General features: G+C 36.9%; 1 protein-coding gene across 1 annotated transcript in view; it reads right to left on the bottom strand.

Moving 5' to 3' along the window:
• Positions 1 to 3997: 3997 nt before the first annotated feature.
• Positions 3998 to 23413, bottom strand: part of bckdhb (branched chain keto acid dehydrogenase E1 subunit beta) — an 82037-nt gene continuing 62621 nt past the window's right edge. Inside the window, 2 exon segments of the mRNA XM_059568642.1 lie at positions 3998 to 4060; positions 7794 to 7941. Coding sequence (XP_059424625.1) covers positions 7801 to 7941 — 141 coding nt within the window. The 3' untranslated portion in view covers positions 3998 to 4060; positions 7794 to 7800.

Genomic DNA, 23413 nt, shown 5'->3' with positions numbered 1-23413 from the left:
ATCAGTAGTGAAGATAGGAGAGTGTTGGACTTTCGGCATCAACGTTTGGTTTGTCCTGCCACTCGAAGATGTTCAGTTAGAAACACTCATACTACACAGCAATCATCCTTGATTTCAGAAATGTGGCAAAACATCTTTGGAGAGAACCTCCGCTCAGATTATTACAGCTGAAAGTGCTTTTCATATTTTGATCATCATAGGCTAGTAAGTAGGGCTGTTCGATTCCACAATTTTTGGAATTGATTCCGATTCCAATTCCTGATCCTGGAATCGATTCCATGAATCGATTCCTCACTGTTGCATTCGATTCTTTTCCAATTCTTTTTTTTAGATTAAAGGAACCTAATCTCACCATGATGACTGCAGAATAGGTCGTATAATGAATCCTTCCTATAATATGAAGCTGAAAAAAAAAAACGACTATAAGAAAATTTAAGTTTTTATATATAATTATATATATATAAAATTGAAAATAATTAACTCACAACTTTTGTAATTATGGATTTGGTGAATAGTGCTTTTGAAACGGAAGGCTACATCCTAAAATTCAAATGATCAGTACCAACTCATTTTCTTTGTTTATTTTTGTGAATTTAATTGTGTGCAGCCTTTGTCGGATGTAGCCTTCTGTTTGAGAGACTCCCATAGATAAGTCTTCTTGAACTGAAAAAGACTCTGAATGAGGAGTCGATTCCCCTTGATGGAATCGATTCCAACCTTTGTTTGCAGATGCTGAACGCTTCACTCAACACCATCCACCCCACCACCACCAAGATGGTTTCCTCCCTCCACCAATAAGAAAGCTTCTTTTCTCCATCTTCTTTACCACCGCGGGATGTTTCTTCAGCATGGCCTTGTCTATGCGTGTCCTAAAATTATAAAAACAATTTTTTTTTCTCTCTCTTTCTTCAAGTGCTAGCATACGGATAAATTTACTGTATTGCATAATTACAGCAGCAGGAATGTATCTCACATTAATGTATACCTTCACATTATTTTATAGATTTACCGTTCCTTCGACAATATAAATGGAACTCTAATAAGTGAAAGTGAAAGTGACGTGACATTCAGCCAAGTATGGTGACCCATACTCAGAATTTGTGCTCTGCATTTAACCCATCCGAAATGCACACACACAGAGCAGTGAACACACACACACACACACTGTGAGCACACACCCGGAGCAGTGGGCAGCCATTTATGCTGCGGCGCCCGGGGAGCAGTTGGGGGTTCGATGCCTTGCTCAAGGGCACCTAAGTTGTGGTATTGAAGGTGGAGAGAGAACTGTACATGCACTCCCCCCACCCACAATTCCTGCCGGCCCGAGACTCAAACTCACAACCCTTCGATTGGGAGTCCGACTCTCTAACCATTAGGCCACGACTTCCCCTAATAAGAATAATTCTAATAAGAATAATAATTATAAGCTGTCAACCTACGAGAATTGAAGCGTTTTCATGTCTATCATGCTGCTTCCTAACTCTTATTTTCCTTTCTATTTTAGGTACAACACAATAGACGGCCGGTAGGTATTCCTTTTCCGTTTCTGCGGGTGGGCTCCGTTCCAGTGGAATTATTCTTCCACCAATTTTTGGGGGGTCGGCTGCCTGGTAGAACTAAATTCTATAGTTCCAAACAGAATCAAAAATTTTAAAGGGCCATTAACCAGGTGCCTGGCTACTTCCCTTTCCCCCTCTTCTTTATCTGCACCAATTTAGCTTCTAATATTTATATGAGAAATTGACTCTTTCAGTTCATGAGTGTGAATTTTAACTGAATTGGCCATAACACATGGGAGGTTGAATTTGAATGACAGAATTTGAACTTAAAATTTTAAGAAATTCAGCACGAGTAACATATTCTGGGAAATTACATGCTCTTCCACCCTGGTGAACTCTCTATATATCGGTCTTTTTCAGTCCCTAAAAACGTTCAAATTCAGGATTTAAAAGGCACCCCTATTCTAAATGTTGCATAACCCTGATTGAGATTTACTTCAACATGTTGCTGTTACTTTTTATGCTATTGCACATAAAATATGTTTGCCTTTGTCAACTAAATCCACTTCTGAAATGGATTTCCTTTTTGGCTGATGTCATGAATTCCTCTTCCTTTTTCAACCCATCTCCTCCAACCTCCTGTCATATAGAGAACTTTTAACTTTCCAATAAATTACTAATGGATAGAATTGTCATTTTTGTCCTTGAATATCCTGGACATCATGTCTGATCTTGCTCTTGTCCGATCAGCAGAGTAATTCCAGTCATTACAAACCACACTTCAATTATTATTCAGATTCATCATATTACCATAAATGAGGCACATTTACTCCAGTACGTTTCTCAAAATAGTAACCAAATTGAATGCAAGAACTGTTTGCTTTATTTTTATGACCTTTCCCATTATCTCTGTAAAATTTTTAAAACCTCTATAAATTAATCACAGCCTTGATTTAATAGACTGTAATAGCCAACACTTCTTTCCACTGTAATATTGTGACTACAAATGCCAAATTTTTCAGCATTTAGCAATAAACTGAAACTTTTCATACTTCAGTAACTTCAACAGCAAAACAGATGATGGACTCTTGAGTAGCCAAATACAGCAAATAAATGGCATTAGCCTGATCCATAATTGTTGCATTATGTTCAGACCATTGTGTTTGTTACAGTATATTGTCTAGTAAATCTTCTATAATGAATTCATTGTAATGCATTGTGTATTTTAGTGTTGGCTTTGGCAAGATGCTAATACACTATGATTTCCCATATGGGAACAGTAAAATAATTACCTGTCTATGACTTGATGGGGAAACCACTGCCCTTTAAAATCAGTGAGATGAAGGATTTTTAGCAAAGTCTCATATCTTGCTTTTGTTTAAGATCTGCACAATAATGTTGTACATGCTATTAGTGTTATTACTGTGAAATTACCAATTCAAAGTCTTCATGAAAACATCCAAAAGGCTTTATAATGTGGTCTTATTATTTATGAGGTCTTTTATTTATCTTTTTACATATTGTGTTTAGAGTCTTCAATCAAATTGGATGAATAATGTATTTCTTTAGCATTTCTTTGGTGGCTTGTATTGCATGATTTGCAGTTTACCAAAAAAAAAATTGCTGTCATTAACTCACCATGGTTGCCAGTTCTGCGTTCAAAACCAGCCCAATTGCTATTCAGCTTGCCAAAAACCAGCCCAATCGTGTTTTTTTCCAAGGTTTTCCCTCCGCCAGGGGTCTGTCTGCTTTGCAACACTGCTCGGAACATTAACCAATTTATTGGCTATTTATGAATCAATTGTATTCATTTAATAAGCAGCCGTGTAAAAAGCAAGAATGTCTCGATTGTGAATTTGTATTGCATATGGATCTTAATTACATCTGTCAGTCTGAGAAGGTCATCTCTGACAGGTTCACCCAAGCATGCATCATGTACTCAATGTTTTGCACATTCCTCCGTGAACCTCAGAGGGGAGTGTGGATCTGATCTCAGCCGAGTGTCTGTGTGAAGATCACTGGGGCCGGATTTAATATGCTTAAGTGAGCAATAACAGTGTGAGAGTGCGCCGGACGCTAGAATACACTAAACCTGAGGTCATCTGAGCGCCGCGCCCAGCACCGAGCCGCTGCGGTCACTCCACCAAAATGAAAGACGCCGATTTATCTTTATATTTTGTCCACGCTTTGTGGTTCAAGTCTAGCTCGGCATCCGTCTCTGCTGACGACAACACACAGTAAAGCTGCAGCTATGTTTTTGAAGAGAGATTTATTCAATAAAACAGTAACACACAAGATACAGTCTCAATTAAGTTGAATAACAAAAAAAAAACTAAACAGAAGATGGTGAAGTCCAGGTAACAGCGAGAGCACAGCAGCCGTGTGAAGTCCACATGTTAGTGTTGAGGAACCACGTCTATCCTCTAGACACATGATCAAGGATATTCCCGTCTGGTAACATGGTCCCATCTACAGGTAGAAGCCTAGTTAGCTGTGATGGTGGTGTTATTGACAGGTTTGTTCAGTGATGTAGAGGAGGACGAGTTCTCGATCTGTTTCTCCTGTGAACGAGAAAAGTGGCAAATGCTGGTTCAGATGTTTACAGTAGCGGTTGAGTTCTGGCTCTGTGTGCAGTAGCTGTGGATCACATAACTTCAGTTTTGCTTGTGACTGTCTAGTAACCTGTAACAGCCAAATATATTTGCAATTACACTAAAGTGAAAATAAACTGAACCTGGAGCCTGAACACAAGCAGCATGAGTCTGGCAACACAGCCCTGGTCTTACCACAAACAGTAAAGAGCGCTGATAACTGCTCATTGTTTCTGAACACATAACTGATATGTGCATTTCTAATCCCTTTAAATGATCAGCATGATCAAAAGTTTGAAAAACCTGTCACACACAATCTACTCCATGCCTTCTGTCATCTGCTTGATAGTTTACAGTTCTTTAGCAAGTGAAAGGTCTTATTTTAGACTAACTGCTTCATGTGTCTTTTTGCTTTGAAATCTTTGCTGATTTTTAAAGAAATAAACGTACTGCAAGAATAGCTGTGATATTATTTGAAATATTTCTTACTGGACTGAAACAGCTTGGCTCTACTTGATTATCCAGACATCATTTATTTAAGAACAGTCAGTGAGTCTCAAATCTGATCTCAGATCTGATCATCAGGGTTTTGAGGAATGTTTATTTGTTCATCTCTCAATCATCATATGTGTACTGCATTGCATTACACGTTTTGATCATTTAAATATCATCGTACTAAGACATAACATTGGGAGATAAATATCAGCATCTGCACCAAACTCCATATTTTTGCTCATTCCTCTGAATTAATTGAGTTCCTTATCCTCACTATATCATAAATATATGAGCCATAAATGCCTGATGCAATTTCTATAATTTTGAATGATCCAGTTTAACTCCTTCCCTGCAAATGACGGAAATTTCCAGCTTTCTGTGTTTTCACTGTTATACGGTAGGGGGCGCTAGTATGCATCTTCTGAAAGACTACTGAATGCCTGGATCAGAACTCAGGCGAAGAATCATAAACAAGCGATTGAATATTTCGGAGCCCTGCACATGGCATGCAGGAAGAAAAACAGTAGGCTAGATTGTGTGCACAATTTACTATTTCGTTCCCTAAGTTTATAAATTGTGAGCACGATTTATTAATTTGTTCCCTCGATTTGGGTTTTTTTAGTACAGTGAAGGAAGTACAGAAATGTATTTTTTCTTGCATGTCATGTGCGGGACTCCATAGCATACCTAGCAAAATGCATATATATAAAATACCTTTATCATCAAAAACCTGCCTAACTTAACGGAATGAAATGACGATCCAGAAAGTAGTATAGGAACGTGAAGTTTTGGATGTGTTGATGGAAACGATTGACTTCATCGATGTTTTGATCATCTTTCTGAATCTGATCCAGATGTAGTCTTTTACAGAAACACCATTTTCTCAGCTTTTTTTTTTTTTTACATTAAACTTACCCACATTCAAGTGTTGATATAAAAATGCATGAAGGCTCTGTACGTTGTTTTAATGTTTAGATATTTATACAATTATATATTCTGAGTGTCATTAAACTTTGGTAAAAATTATAAAAAAAATGCTGGCTGTGGATGGCAAAGATTAAAAATATTGCTGCAAGCAGCAATAACGGGGCCAAGCACTACAGAAGCAAGCTTCAGATGAACGGCAGGAATGAGTAATTAAAACTGTTTTAAGATTATTTTAGGCTTATAAAATTATAAAATGGCTTGAAAACAATAAACACAACAACTAGTAATAGGATTTTATTGGCTTATCACATGTAACCAATAGGTGGCGCTGTTACCAAATTAGTGTGGAATGGTCAGTGTGAGGTGACTATTGCACATACAAAGTTTGGTGCAAAAATGTCAAAGCTTTGCTGAGATACAGCCTCAAATGCATGTTGGCATCCTTCCAGCAAATTCGTTGATGCGCTAAATGAGAACAGTTTCGTATATCGACACGAAATCCATATCTTTTAGGTGGCTCAGTCTGAAGATTATATGATTCAATTTTGGTAAAAATCGTACAAACGGTCTAGGAGGAGTTTGAAAAAGTAGGTTTTGACTGAAAATAAAAATGTCGGACAGGAGGTTCAGCCAAATAAGGAAAACTTGGTATCTATGTTCTCAGCCTGACACAAGGAATCTATTAAGACCAGCAGCATTTCAATAACCAGATTTATTCAAAAGTTATTAGCCTTTTTGTTATAACTTTTGACAACTAGGTGGCACTGTTACGAAATATCTTGAGTACCTTCAGGGGATGGTGTTTTTGGCACATTCTGAGTTTGGTTATATTGCACTAATGCATTTGTTTAGTATAGCATTTTATTTCACAAAACTGTATTGAAGTCAATGGGAATTTGTTCTATTATAGCACCACCAAGAGGCTCAGTCCCACCATTCCTTTTATGTGTCCTCAGAGTGAGCCCATACATATGTGTGTCGATTTTGGTGAAAATATCTCAATTTCAGAGTTATAGATATTTATATGAAAAAACACGTAAAAAATGACTGACTCTTGACTTTGATAGAATTTTACTACCCCTTACTATCAATATTTTCGCATTTGGGCATTGACGTATAGCTATCGACCTATGTTTTCGAACTTCTGACGGTGGTTTCGTCTCGATCAGACAAGCGGTTTCGAAGATATAGCCAAATGGTTTTTAAGAGCTAAATCACAATGCTACACAAACCGTAAGGCGAAACCTAGCATGTTTGGTATCGTAGGACTCGGTAAGGTTTCAGGAGTCGAATTAGATGAGTCTCGTGAAAATAAGTCGACCACACCCAAAGTTATAAGCATTTTAAAAAAGAAATTCACCACTAGGTGGCGCTGTTTCGAAACTTCTCACGCTCCTTCAGGACATTGTCCTGATGACCCATACCATGTTTCGTAACAATCCGTTAGTGCGTTTTTAAAATACAGCATTTTAGCACAAAATTCAAAATGTCCGACAGTCAAAAAGGCCAAAATGGTAAAATTGGATATCAGTCGACTCGAAAGACCAACTTTATGATTTTTTTTCAGAAGTTATAAGCAAAAATAGCAATTTTTCATATCTCCGGACCAGTAGGTGGCGCTGTGCCGAATCACAGCATGTAGCCACAAGTCATGCTTGTTATGACATGTACCTAGTTTGGTCTGAATACGATAAATCGTTGCAGAGATACAGCCTTACGACTGTTTTTGCAAGCTCTACGTAAAATTTGTTCGTGCGTTTATTGAAAACGGTTTGACGAATCAGTTCGATTTCCATAACTTTTGGTCAGCACTGCCTGAAGATGATCTGGTTAAATTTTTGTGTAAATCGGACAAACTGTCTAGGACGAGTTCGAAAAAGTCGTTTTTTCAAAAAATTCAAAATGGCGGCCATATTTTTATGACGGAAAATGACTTCATAGGGTGCAATCGAATTGTCATGAGCTCAGGAATCAGAGGAAATTTTTTTTGTTGATTGGCCTTACTGTTTAAAAGTTATTAACAAAACAAAAGTGAAATTTTGGACAGTTGGTGGCGCTAGAGGGAATGACTTAGACACACCTTCGGTGCTTGGCCCCTAATAATAATAATAATAGGAATGGGAACAAATACAATAGGTGCCTACGCACCTTCGGTGCTTGGCCCCTAATAAAACGCAAGCAGGGAAAGAGTTAAAATGTTCAATTAAAAAAATTATTGAATTTCATATGTCAGGCTTTACAGGGTTAAATAATAATAGTATATTAAAAAAAAAAAACCTACCTTTGCTTTAGTATTTAATCATATGCTTGACCGCCTCGAAGCACTTCCACTTGTCAGGGATGTAGAAAGGCTCAAAGATGTGAGGGAAGGGTGTATCATACCCACAAACCCTGCTGATGGGAGCCTCCTAGTTGAGGAAACACTCCTCCTGCAGAAAACACAGCCAGCTCCATTAACATACAAATCTTCAGAGCCTATAAAAAATACTTGTGTCAATACTTATGAAATAATTTATTTTCACATTGTAAAGATCTGATTTGAAAACTCAGATGCTTCAAAAAGTTCTTAAAGAGATCATGAAATTCAAACAATCACTCTGATTTACATATATGTTTAAGTGCTTTCATTTATTTACATGTACACCTTTACCAACACACATACATATAGAGCTCATCAGATATGGTAAACAGAAGCCCAAAAATGCTTAACCAAAATATTGATTAAACCACTTGATTCAATGTCTTTTTTATCTTGAAGCTTTACATTTCTTGTATACTAGATTTTTCAATGTATTTCTGTATTTTTGTTTTCATTTGTGTACTGAATAATTGCGGCAAGCTAAATGGTGTTGATGCTGAGGTCATGTGACTTAAGCATACTTCGTTCTGTATTCCAGCTCAGCATTTCACTTCTGGTGATTTTATTTAGGCTTCAAAACCAACTTTTGTGTTCATTTGTGAAAACTATCTTCTCAGACTTTTGTTGGTCACAGAGTTTATTTTTTGCAATAATCCAAAGCCAGTGGAAAAATCCTACTGGGTTTTGGTCAAGGGAAGATTTAACCAAAAACATGACCTGAATATGGAGGAACAAGAAATGAATCAAAGTGTCCAAATCAAGAATAACACGATCAACAGTAACGAATGGAAAAATCTGAGTTTTTATCCTCAGTCGTGACCCCAAAATGCGGTTGGTTTCTATTTAATCTTCTACTGCAGTTTTTAGAGGACTGTAATGAAAGTATGAAGCCCCAAATGGAAGCTGAACAAACCTGATTGCCAAACGACAGAAGACTAAAAACACTACACTTATTTGCACAGAAACTTGTGTGTCTAATGTTGCAGTGCAGAGTCTAATGTTTCCCCTCAAACAAAGCCAACACTGAAATCTACAGTCTATGTAGACACCTCCAACTCCTGATGGACACTCGCTGTCCAAATCCCAACATGGAACACGCATGAGCTATGCATGAAACATGTCACACTTTGGGCGAACTCCTCCGTCTGCTAGTGTTTTCTGAAGTCGCTACAAAAGAGCGTCAAGCTTCATTAAAAGGGCTTTGTGCTCGCCTCACATGACAGCCTGTTTAAACACAAAAATGTGTTTCGGATTTGCATCGGGAGGCAGTTCCAGCTCTGAGGAGAGATGTCAGGAAAGGCTCTGCAGGTCCTGGATGCTCGAATCCAGTCCGTTCTCAACCAGCCTGGCATCCTGCTGCTCCGCTACACATAATCACCGCTTTGGGATTTGATGTGGCACGACAAACCTAGTGCTTCTGCTGCTCAGAAATAGTTTTATCTACACAGGATGAATCTGAATCTGAAGCGTGCGGTTTGTAATGACTGGTAATGAACTCCAGGAAAGGACACGTCAGGACATCGGCTGATAGACATCAGTTAAAATTAGATGCAAAACGTTCGTTCGCTTCAGTTCGCTCCACTCCAACACGTTCGTGCAATGCAGGAAAAAACAATGTGCTCTCAAACTCTTGATGTTTTTGGCATTTATGTTTGTTCACTCATGTTTTCCATCCTTTCTTCCACCATCACGAACAGGATAATAAAGCAGCATATAACTAGTTTAGTAGTAGCCCACGAAGGTAAACATACAGCAAACCAATCTAAAACCAGCTAAAGCAAGACATCACACTGTGTGTTATATTTTAGGGGTTAAAACAAATTTGGCAGGCCTGAATCACCACAATACATATTTAGTAAGTTACCCTCGGTTTTAGAGACATGGGGTTATTTGGGATCACTCTTTTTTTTTTTTTGCCCCAAAGTGGAGGAGTACACCTGCCAACCTGGATCACGAGAAGAATAGAAACCTCTAAATACTTTTACTGGAAAATCAGAAGAACAGAGAAGTGCAGCCAATGCTTGTGGACTGCAAACACGACTGAATTACTTCAGCTTCACCAACATATGAGAAGAGCATCATTATATTATTGACTTGTCAGTGTAATTTCTAAATTTGCTTTCTAAATTTGTTATAGGATGTGATGATTCATATATTTATACATGTGGCTTAAGTGTCTAAATACTTGTTAGAGCCACAATACAACAAAAATACAGTAAACAGTAATATTGTGAAATATTATTACAATTTAATAACCATTTTCTATTTGAAAACACATTAAACTGTAATTTATTGCTGTGATGCGCAGCTGTATTTTCAGCATCATTCCTGAAGTGTCACATGATCTTCAGAGATCATAATAATATACTGATCTGCTGCTCAAGAAATAGTTCCAGATATTATCCGTGTTGAATGTTTTATGGAAACTGCAATGTAATTTAGTTTTTTTCACGATTCTTTGAATAATAGAAAGTTCAAAAGAACAGCATTTATTTGAAATAGAAATCATTTGTAATATTACAAATGTCTTTTACTGTCACTTTTGATCAATGCATCTCTGCATTAAAGAAAAAATAAAACCTCTAACTTTTGCATGGTAGTGTATATACACACAAACATACGCATGCATTTATATATATATATATATATATATATATATATGTGTGTGTGTGTGTGTGTGTGTGTGTGTGTGTGTGTGTGTATTTATGTACACTGCCTCACAAACACACATTTTTGGCTTTCAGAGTAAAAACAGCAAGTGCTGCATATTAGAGAGTATTCAAAGACTAGCATGACACGGACATGCCAATATTACTGACCATGAGAGCCAAAAAAAGAGACAATTGTAAAGTGCATATTTGAGCCCAAAGCCATATGAGGACAGATGCTCTCAAACACTAACCTACTCTGAAAAAACACTCAGATGAGCTTCAGTGCCAGTGCATTAATCATGTTCCCATATCATGAAATACAAGTCAGCATTAATGAGGCTGTTTATGATCTGTCAATACTGATAAAAATACTGTAACTTCCTGGCTGTTAACTGGAGAACTAGAAGCAGTTAATCTTCTCCAGGAGTCACTCAGATTCACTGACACTGTTACAAAGGCTCCTCTGAGTCTCAGAGATCATTCGCTTCTCTTTAAATTCCACACCACACACTGATCTGAAACCCTGATCTTAAGGGCATTTTTTAGACAATCATTCTGAACTTCATGCTATTTCTCACTTGATTAGAGCACGTCAGAAGACTTCACAATTCAGACATTCACAATCAGAAATGATTTGTCATGTCTGCCTTTTAAATCACATTTCCTGAATATGAACTGAAGCAGCTATCAGAATGCAGAACTGCAATATAAATTTAACGAAGCTGAATTAAAAATGGAATGATGTTCTAAGAAATTAATTTAATTATATATACATACACCAACAAACATTTAATTAACTTTCAATTGGTAGAAGTGTGCTCCTATTACCTCTGACTTTGCTGTCCATGTGCTTTGCTTTATTCATGTGAAAGTAGTATGTTAAGTTACTTTAAATGAAAAACATTTTGTATTCAAATATAATATAGAATAAATTGGCATAAAAAAAACATTAAAAAGGCCTTCATCATTCAGTTATTGACTGGATGTTGAGATGTGGGCGTGGCACAATGCAAGCTATGCAGCTGACTGTAAGAAAGAGGGCGGGGTTTAAGTAGATTAAATGACTGGGGGAGTCATTCACCAGAACATCATTTTCATGAAACATTTTGTGGTCAAAGAATTTAATCATTCATTCACAAGATCATCAATAACATTCATAAAAAGAGCATTTATTTAGCATTTAGAAACAGAATGAATTTTACTGTTACTCCAATTCAAATCATGTGTGTTCATTTACTTTTAAATTAATTCAAATTCACACTCATGATATGGAAAGGAGCCAATTCAACCCTTCTGAAGACACATGATCAGATGCCGTCTGAAACATACTTGCATCATAAATGCACTCTACACTAGAGGAGAACACTAGCCACATACCTCTTCACACCTCAAACAAACACACACACACACACACACACACACACACACACACACATTTACATTCCAGAGGAATCTGGCTGCTTTATTCATACACACAGAGCGAGACAGATGATATTAAATATAATTCCAACTATTCCATGGACTTGTCCAGGAACACAGAGATCAATGTGAAAAATATCCCTGTTCCAGGTCCTGGTCCAGGAATAACATTGCGCTGTCACAGTCTCAGCTTCTGTTAGATCCTCTGCTCAATGATTTCAGCTTCTCTGCTGTAAGACTGTGTCTCTACTGTGATAGAATAACACATCTAGACGTTTAGCATTTCTGCAGAGATCCTGAGTGGTGCTTGCCTCTGAAAACTCAATGATAAATAGTGGGCGACTGATATTATTTTTTTGATATCTTGGAAAGCAGGGGGCCGATAGCAGATATAATAAATACATATATATATATTTTTTATTAATATTTAAGAAATGTGAAATAATTTGACAATGGATTAAGAATACATTTATAAAATAAACATACTTTAGATGACAAAGTATTTTTCACAAATAGTGCACTCAGTATTCTGGGAAGTTTGTGTGCATTGGGAATCATATTTTTTAAATAAAGCCAAGGTAACATTCATTTCACATACAGCACAAAGAGAAAATGACATGAATATGACAGTGGGCAAATGCATAAAGCGTAGCATAATTTGAAATCACGAGTTTAAAATATAAAGCATTTATATTTGGTCATCTAATTATTAGACAGACTTTATCCATATCAGACAGAACTGTTAACGACGACAAAGAACGAGGGAGAACGTGAGCTGTGTGTTCAGGAGCTGCTGTTCTCAGTGCCATCAAAATAAAAGTCATGCCTCGACCACATAGACCAAGCAGAAAAACTTATCGGCTAATGCCGATATTTGAAAAATGCCAAATATCGGCCGACCACTAATGATAAGCTGTTGAGGGCATCCTTTCTAAGCTGTTTGGGGTGATTTTTAACACCTTACCTATGCGTAGGGATGGGTACCGAACTTCGATGCCTTTATGGTATCGAAAGAAAAACTTAGATACTATGCATATCGAAAAATTATTTATCTTTCGGTGCAAAATTTTGGTTCCAAAAAGCCAAGCGGACGTTTTTTTTTTTTTTTTTGCCAAGCGGCTGTGTGAGCTTGTAGCATACGTGCATGAAAGCACCTAAATTCGCCGTGATTGGCTGTCCCCCACCACGTGACGTGACGGGGAGGATTTCTGAAGATACTCGCAGCCACACAACACAAGTGTAGTTGTTTTTTCTCAAAATGTTTCCGTTTTACAATGCCAAAGACGTCTAAAGTGTGGCTACACTTTATAAAAGTGGATGCAGAGTCAGCAAAGTGCAACATATGCGATAAGAGTATTGCAACCAAAGCCAGCAATACCACCAATTTAATGAAGCATTTGTTTGGATGAGTGTTTTGCCCTCCCTCCCTGTTTAGTTTGGTCTACTCCATTGCGTATCTTGAAACATGCCCCCTTTCACGTCGTCTAAATAACAGAGAGAGAGAGAGAGAGAGAGAGAGAGAGAGAGAGACAGATTTATCCGGTACAGCGAATTTCTCTAAGCAGCTGGCCACTGTATACGTTCACTTAAAACATAACCGACTGTGTTTACGAGAATACTTGCAGAGACAATTATTTTGATATAATTGTGTGTGTATGTGTTCATTCAGAAGTTACGATACGCGAAAGATGAATTAATTCTCTGTACGCGCATTGTCTGAAATGCTGCTCGCAGCGCGTGCTTTGAATGAGTGAGCGCAAGCTCCGAACGCTCGCAAATTGTTTAAAACGCTTGAATCAGCAATATTTAGAAACAAGTGCAAACGATCAGCTATGATCCGTTTCACCCCTTCAAGCGAGTGAACAACGTGAAGCAAGTTAGGAATTTTACATCACTATTCACGATAGCCCATCGGACGGGAAAAAACAATAGCCCCGGGACGTGGGGCTAACGATTTTGCGAGCGCTGCACCTCAGATCTATCCAGTTTGTGAAACACTGGTTTCCACACTGGTTTCATTAAACAAAATAAATTATTATTTTAAAAGATTGACTCAAAAGAATCATAGGATCATGAACTTGTATTACCGAGCCAAATATTATCTATTATTGAACATCTCGAATGAATAAAGACTTCAAGTTCATCTGTAAAGCACATAAAGCTATCGTTTGAGTTTATAAACTTATATTTCATGCATGATTCGTATGGATCTGCTAACTGAATGCAAAGTGTGAGTTCTAGGAGAATGTTTGTGTCTTGATGAACATGTATCGCTCACTAGGAGTCGCTAAATGAACAGCTGCTGTTCTTTTTTTTTTTTTCAACGGAGGATCAGTTGCCCTATTGGTTAAAATCCCCAAACTGTTTACTTAAATATTAAATTAATAAATGACACAAAACAGGGGCGTTTGCGTTATGATGTGGTGGGCTGCTGTGGGCCAGAAAGTCCAGGGCAACTTTTTGGTCCCAGTCCGCCCCTGAATGGCGCACCCCTATCCAAAAAGCACAACCTGTTGTATTAATAATGTTATCCTGAGTGTGAAGTGTTACCAGAATTTGTTGTAATTAAGGTGAAAAATAAAAGTTTTGTGTTTAATGTATTTGTGTTGATGTTGAAATTGATTTTAAAACATATGGTATCGAAAAAAGTATCGTTAGGAACCTGTATTGAAACTGAGGTATCGAAATTGGCACCGGATCGAAAGATTTTGAGCAATACCCAGCCCTACCTATGCGTTTGCTGAGTTGTGCTATGTAAAAATAGCATTTTAGTGAGAGAGAGAATAAAAGTGTGTAAGTCTCAAGTCACATCGTGTATAGGTTGCAGTTTATTACACTTAAAAATGATGCAAAAATACCATCATATTGTAATTTAAAAAAAAAAAAAAAATGAAACATATTAAGGCAGCACTATGTAAAACATTGTAAAAAGCTCAGTGAAATGTTGGTATGGTAACAACACTAGACTGCAGAAATGGCATGCACGCTATAATGGGGCCTGGGTGTTTAGGTGAAGGGCAGATACGTTAGCCGCCGATATCAGACGTCAGTAGCTTGACCACAGCTTAGGCTAAAAGCCTTTTTTAGCATCTTTTCTGTTCAATGCTATTATCTGTGCACATCCGGCTGACTCAGCAGTGACCAGCGTGTCCACCGCTGCTCACAGGTGCTTTAACAAACAATGACGTCAATGGAAACGTGACTGATGTTTGTGTTTAAAAGCCGGCCCTGCATCTATGCATGGACCAATCTCTTGTGAAAATTTCCACCATCAACACAAGCTCGCCGAGGCCCAAGACGCTCATGAATCTGAACATGACCATTCAAAAGCTTGAGGTCAGCACGCACTTAAACTCAGCAAGGATGCATTAAATTGATCAAAATTGAGAATAAAGACATCTATAATAGATTTCTATTTCGAATGAATGCTGTTTTTTTTCAACTTTCATTTCAAAGAATCCTTAAAAAAAAACTTTATGCAAAACTATAATGGTTTTCAGCAGTGATAATATTGAATGATATTGAATTTGAATCCAAAAACTAAGGCAGACTGCCCCTTGACTAACTACTAGTTGGTCAGACTAGTTCTTAAGAAAGTCTGCTTCTGAATTTCAAGGATTCAAAGAAAGGACTTGCGTTGTTGTGAAGACCTTGTTACCTGGAAAAACAATCTAGGACGGACAAACACATTTTTGTGAGAACTGAGATACGCTGTAATCTTGTTACTCAACTGAGCGTCCGAGCACATTAGAAGTAGTGGGCAAAATACAACATTTGATGCATCCTTGATATCAAGAGCACATCCAGAGATTTTCATATGCCTGCTCTAGTGTTCATGAGTAGTAGTTTTTTGGGCAAAACATCAAAGCACAAATTACAGCAAGTACCAAATGTTCTACTCTATGATGTAACAATGTGGATAAGCACTGCCTCCACAGAATATCATCAACGCCTGCTTCTACAGTGCTGCCTTTTTAGCCCCACCCACCGATCTACACATGTAGTGTTTACGAGGGCGGCGAACATGCACGTCTACGCAGAAACTAAATGATAAAGATGCTCTGAACACAACAAGAACAAGGAAAAACAGTCTTTGCATTGCCTTCCTTCTGATCTCAGTGTTAGGAAAGAGTGGGGGAACTATATTTTGAAAGCAGTTTTTATTACATCATCACTATTGCTTTGTCTGTTAAACAGATAGTTTGATATGAGTATTTATGCAGTTTTAACCTGGGCGTTTACTTCCGAGTCTACAATACTCCATGCCTTTTCAAACAGCGTTCTGATGAGGGGGTTAAAACAGGACAGAAAATAACTTATTACTTCAAAATGATGTTTTTTGATGTAAACATCTTCATAACATTACAAGTGGACCTCAGAGAACAGTACAGAATAAAAAGGCAGTTCATGACCCCTTTAAAGTGTAAAAATAAAGAGGCAGTTCATGACCCCTTTAAAGTGGACTGAGGCGTCATTGTCCTACAGACAAGGTTTCTTGTATCTTCTTCAATAAATGTCTCTATTTTTCATATTACATGGCTGGATACTTTCCAGACAATAAACCTTGCTGTTAATCAAACAACAAAAGAAACAGAAGAATCAATCCTTCACTGCTCTCCTACTTTCTTCTTTTTTAAATTGTATTACTGATGGAGAAACTGCTCTGGAAGGTTCAAGGGTCATTTTGGGGTTTTTATTAACACTCTGACAGGGGCCTCCTGGTTTTTCAGGGCCCTCTGAAGTCTAGGTCCTGCACTGCCAGTCTAACATCTTTGGATTGGTGTGGCCGAGTGGGTAAATATCTAGTAAACCAAAGGTTGTGGGTTTAAAACCTGAATCCCTGTGTAAGTACCACTGTGTCCTTCCTTCAGGTAATGCTTCTTTATTGGCATTATTGGTTCTTTGGATCCTTCCATTCCACTAAAGGTCATTTATAGTGAAAAAAAGGTTCATTTGGCAAAGAAAACAGCTCTTTGGAACCCGTAATTTTTAGTGCTGAGTAAAACACTGCCTGCGGTTACTCTGGACTTAACAGTTAAATGAAGAATAATGAATGATTTAATAATAATTCCACACCTCATAACCAAGGTGGTGTTATGTCAGAAACTCAGAGTCGCTGAAACTGCTTCTGATGCCTCAGATGCCAGCGGACTGAGACGGGCACGGTGGCAGAATCTCGAGACTGTGTGCTAACAAGGGTGTGAGATCTTGATAAGACAGCAAGTATGCGGGGTGTGGCTGGAGGGAGGCATTTTCCTACGGCTGTCCCACACTGCACACCTTTTATTGTTATTAACCAGGTCTGTCGGATTGACATATAAATGTCTTTTTAGACAGACCTGGCGAGGGAATGCAGTGACTAGATTCAGACATCTTCAGACCATGAACATATTTGTCTGAAGTATATTAATGCACAACACGTGGCCAACACACTGCAGGTGAGCTGTTTGCTGAACATATTTAACTTGCATTAGTGTGGCAGTAACAAATCTCAGTACTCGAGGGGGTGATAGAGTTTCCATCAAATGCATGTGCTCTTAAACCAGATGTACGTCAGGTAGCCAGACATAAACATCTCTATAGTTTAATGATCTTGCTCAGCACGATTCTTCAAACTGTTCGAGTATTTGAGCCGAAGGAGAAAACTGACCAGAAAAGTACAATATACAATAATGTTTGCGATATGCATTCTTGTGGCAATGCTGATGAAGATAACGTTGTTGTATTGTAAATCTCAATCTGTGTGTTTACATACAAGAAAATTTCAAACCTTGAAATAAACTAGCGTTCAAATTTTGGAGTAATTACAATGTTTTTTAAAAGATGTCTATTCTGTTCACCAAGCTGCATCTATTTGTTTAAAAATACAGTAAATCATTTCTATTGTATTATATTTTATTAAGTGTTTTATTAAAATACAGAACACTACTGAATACTGAAACTAAACTAAACTTACACTGACATAAAAGTGAATTAAACCTAAACAGTATTATTATTTTTTTTAAAGACAAACTACAAATTTAACAAAAATTTAAATGAAAACTGAAAATAAACAAGTCAATTCAAAATATATTCAAAATATTTTACATATTTTACATATACAAAAAAAATATTTTTTTGCAAAAAAACTGGAAAAATGCAGCAATTCACCAGTGATGACACAGTAAGCAGGGTCTTACATATTGTGGCACAAACAAAATTTGACATCTGACAACAAAAAGATTATTTTATATATATATATATATATATATATATATATATATATATATATATATATATATATATATATATTATATTGCATAGTTGCTTTATTTCTGATAATAATGAAATGAAACATGCCAAATTGTGCGGTCATAATTTTTGGCCATGGTGTTATACAAAGAAATTATGAATACATGCAAAAACAAGAGGACCAATAAAATATGAAATATGAATAACCTATGTTGTAGTCAATGTGCCAATTTAGTGATTTTGTCACTAAATTTAGTGATTTCCAAAGTAAAAATAAATTACTTGGACAAATCTTCTCTTCATTCCGAGACTCTCCCATGACGTCATAAAGGAGAGTTCACTGATCTACATAAATATAAATATAAATATAAATATAACCTCATCTAGCAATATTAAGTGACCAGTTTTAGCTTCTTTCAATTGAAAGCAGATGGCAACACTGGTCAGTGTTTTTTTTTCCTTCATATTTTAATGGTTTAAGTGAAATGTGGGGTCAGAGAAAGAAAATATAACAAAAGCATCACTTTTGGCCACTGTTGTGTTTGGTGGCGTTAGTGTCATAACATGCAAGACCCTACTTACTGTGTCATCACCAGAGCATTGCTGCATTTTTCCCAATTTTTCCAGACAAAAAATGTAATTACTACTTTCATTTCTGCAGTTGGAGCATTTACTTGTACACTGTAAAAAAATATTTAGCAGTTTAGTTATTTCAATTATTATATATATTTTTTACATTGACAACTTGCAGTTACTGAATTTGTTCATTAAACAAAAAATGTTACGTTTTCACTGTCTCAACTAGTTTGTAAGTTGACTGAACTGAACTAGAATATTTGTCCTCTCAACTTAAAACAAGGTGTTCAATCAATTCAATAGCAATATCACGTTCTTAACATCACTTATCGCGAGATAAAGCCATTTCAGACAGAAGATGGTTGTCAGCCATCTTAGTGAGTTTTTCCAGAAAGTATGGAAGTTTTCTCTGAACTTTGGTAAGTAACATTTTTGTATTTGTTGGCTTAAGGTGTAAAATGACGTATGTTGTCTAAGAAGAGTAAGTATGGTTTAAAGGGTTGTATTTTCTAGTGGTATGTATGCAAATGTTCGTTTGGTGGCCCTCTGAAGCCTCAAAATACATGCGGTTCCACAGTATTTTCCATATAAATATTAAAACAAATATTCTCCCATGAAATACCAAATTGAACTTAAATGGAGAATGATAAAAATACAGTTTGGTATGTATTATTTGAGCCCAGTGTTGTGTTAGAGATCATTCAAACAGAGCGCAAAGGATCACTGTATGGATTTAGAATGGCGGGAATTTAAAAAAAAACTTCTTTAAACCTGACAGCATTTTATAATCTGTTAAAAAATCCATCAGAATATCCATAGATGAAAAACTGGGGAAAAAACAAGATTGCTAACGTTACTCGAACAGTCTCTTTTCTGCATGTTACAAGGGAAATTAATGAGCACCTCCCTCAGAGTTTTTGAAATGCGTAACTTAACGTTACGTTTGATATCGCTGACATAAGCTTGGTTCAGATGAAGTTCTGAAGGTAACGTTACAAACTCTTCCTTCAGTTTTCCCGAAGTAGTCATTGAAGTGCCTCACCAGAACCCAGTGTAGTGCTGCTTGAATATACGGTCTTAAATATATTGCATATGTTCAAAACTATAGGTTTTTGAATAACATTAATAATAGCGTAGCTATATCTTGTATAAATAGCCATACAATAAGGATAGACACAAATTAGTGTTAATTGTGTAACATTTCCTTTTATTCTGTTATAAATCTGTGTTGTGCAATTTAAAAGCCTAATCTGGATGGTAAAATTGGGCTTTGAGGTGCATCTCAAATAAATTAGAATGTCGTGGAAAAGTTCATTTATTTCAGTAATTCAGCTCAAATTGTGAAACTTGTGTATTAAATAAATTCAGTGCACACAGACTGAAGTAGGCTAGTTTAAGTTTTTTTTTTCACATTTAACAAAAACTCACCAATTCACATTCTAATTTATAGTTCTGTGTAACTGCATAGATAAACCGCGCTGTCAGCAGGCATTTAATAATCTAGAGGGACACAAACATTATTAATAATTATTACGTAGCATTCCATTTGATTCCATTCCATTTTGTTTGCTATATTCCAATATTCCAGAGAATATTATTCAGTGAATTAACATTATCCAGTGAATTATTGACTCTGTAGCTATTAAACAGCTTATAAACTTACTAAAACTGTAGTTTAAAATGAAGCTGACTCGTCATTTATTTATTTTGTCCATTTGTAAAAATTAGACATTCTACATTTATTTTGCTTATTTTTAATAGTGTTGTTTCTTTTTTAGAAATAAAATGTGTTTTATTGTTGTAATATGAAGATTAAACTTAACATGAAAGACTGCACATTTTCAACACTTAAAAAAAAGAAAGAAAGATGACAAAAGAGGAAAAGACAAAGAGAAGTATGTTCTTACTTCACTCAGTCATTTTTGTTTTATAACAGTAAATAAATATCTGTTCTGCTAATCCATTATCAGGCACATAAACATGTAAATAATTGGTATCGGTATCGGTCAATCATATCTTGGCTGGAAAGTGTTTGTCTCTTCCTCTTTGCTGCTGTCTTGTTACTCTTAACTAGGTTAGGAGACCTCTCCAGCTGTGACCTAGTCTACTCACTTAGGAACCTTTTCTCAAGTCTAGGAATAAGAGTAAAATTACGTTATTAGAATTTTGACACACTTAGGACAAAACTTTTACTCTGAGTGGCTTCATACATATGGCCCCTGATGTATATTAATAATCTTTAAATAAGTGACTTTTAAACTCAGACCATGAGATATAATGGTTTCTTTATTGTTATTTATTATTATTTATTTACTTTTTGTTTATTATTTGGTTTTAGATACTTATTGTGTATATCATGAAATCCAGTTTAATCAACAAGACTCATGTTACTTATTATTACAAGCATGCATGCATACGGTATATTAAAGCAAGATTAGATACGATGCTGTGTTGATTATTTGATGTTTTGGGAATGAGACTCTTGCTATTGATTTAACTTTCTTGTTATGTTGGATTGGATACTGGCAGATCTCAAATCACCAACTGTTATTTTGACAAAATAAGGTCAAGAAGGTAAAAAGGTCAACATCCGAGATGAAAGTTCACCAGACAGCACAAGAAGAAATGTAGCTTCATATTCACTGGCCACTGAGTTAACTGAGTCTGGTCGAAGTGATGTGGCACTACCTAACCCCATCAACACGGTCATCAGCAGTTAACAGAGCGTCAAGGAAAATCCTGAAGAGGCACTGCACATACCGCAGATAGTTCAGACACAAACAAGTGACTGTTATTACTGTCTCCAGGGACAGAATGTGACTGGCTGGAGAAACGCCTGGTGGTTTTCCAGAAATGCCACTGTAATGTACTGGAAACACTAATGACAAATGACTGCATTAATGGATGCTATAAGGCTGAATAATTATCATGGCAGAGGTGCTTTTCCTAGTGCAGTGATATTAGCCAATCACAGCAGTGGGTGTTGATTCAAATGACTCAAATTTAAAGTGGACTTATAAAACAGGAAAATAAGTAAAATAATACAACAACAGTGTGTCGTGACCCATTTACTTGTGACGTAAGTCTGCAAACACTTCTCAGGGCCACTGTAGATGCCTCAGAGCAAACCAACAAATAACAGCCACACAACACTTTTACTTCATTGGGTCATTGAGAAAATACAAGTGTTTGACGTCAGGAAGATTTTTACTTATTTTGAAAGAGGTCTCATTCTCACCAAGGCTGCAAAAATACAGTGATATTCTGAAATAGCATTAAGATTCAAGATTCAAGATTTTTATTCGTCACATACAAAATTATATGTAGCATATATAACCAGCAGTGAAATGTGAGTCAGGTCCGCTCCATGGACAGTGCAATTATTAAAGAAAACAACACAGATGAAAATATACATAAATATAGCTATGTAAGAATGAAATAAAAGTAAACAATCAAAATATAAGAATAAAATAAAAAAAATATGTATATTGTAGAATTAAATAGAACGCAAAATAATGTGCATGAAAGTAAACTGTAGTCTTAAATATTAAGATATACAGGGATGTACAATGTGCATATGTGCATTTTACTGTAGTCTTAAGTATTAAGATACACAGGAATGTACAAGAAGCAAATGTGCAAACAGGGTGACACTATCAGTATGTCTATGTGAGGTAGTGAATGATGAATATCTTACTGATAAAGTGAACATTAAGCGGAGGCATGAGGATGTTAAGAGGCTGGTTTAGAGTTTAGGAGCTTGACTCCTCCTGAGTCTCTCGGTTTTTGCCATCAGGCTACGGTAGCGCTTACCAGATGGCAGCAAAGTGAAAAGATGGTTACTGGGGTGGGTGGAGTCTTTGATGATTTTAGCAGCTCTACTTCTGCAGCGTTTGAGGTAGATTGTCCTGCAGAGAGGGGAGAGCAGACCTTGAAATGCGCTCAGCTAAGCGCACAACTCTCTGCAGGGCTTTGCAGTCTTGACTGGAGCTGTTCCCATACCACACTGAGATGCACTGAGTAAATACACTTTCTATAGCCCCAGAATAGAAAGTTTTCAGGATTGTTGGTGAGACCCTGAATTTCCTCGGCTGTTGCAGATGGTACAGTCTTTGCCTGGCTTTATTAACCTGTGTTTGAATGTGAGTAGTCCAAGTCAGGTCATCAGAGATGTTTACACCAAGGTACTTGAAGCTGCTTACCCTCTCCACAGGGGTCCCACTGATCATAAGAGGAGTATAGGGCTGCAGTTTTCTCTTCCTGAAGTCCACAATCAGCTCTTTAGTTTTGCTAACATTCAGAGAGAGACAATTGTCCTGGCACCATGATGTTAATTTCTCTACCTCATCCAAGTATGCGGTCTCATTATTGTTGTGAATGAGGCCCAGAACCACAGTATCATCAGCAAATTTGATAATAGATGTGGAGCTGTGCGAAGACACGCAGTCATGTGTATAGAGAGAGTAGAGCAGGGGACTCAGGACATAGCCCTGCGGTGCTCCTACATTCAGGGTGATGGAGCTGGAGGTGTACTGGCCTAGTTTCACCACTTGAGGTCTGCCGGTGAGGAAATCAAAGAAAGAAAAAAAGAAGTGACATTCAGCCAAGTATGGTGACCCATACTTTAGAATTTGTGCTCTGCATTTAACCCATCCGAAATGCACA

This window comes from Carassius carassius, chromosome 15, assembly GCF_963082965.1.
Source record: "Carassius carassius chromosome 15, fCarCar2.1, whole genome shotgun sequence".
NCBI classification, from domain to species: Eukaryota; Metazoa; Chordata; class Actinopteri; order Cypriniformes; family Cyprinidae; genus Carassius; species Carassius carassius.
Note: the sequence above shows the minus strand (reverse complement) of the source record. Positions and strands in the feature narration are given on the sequence as shown.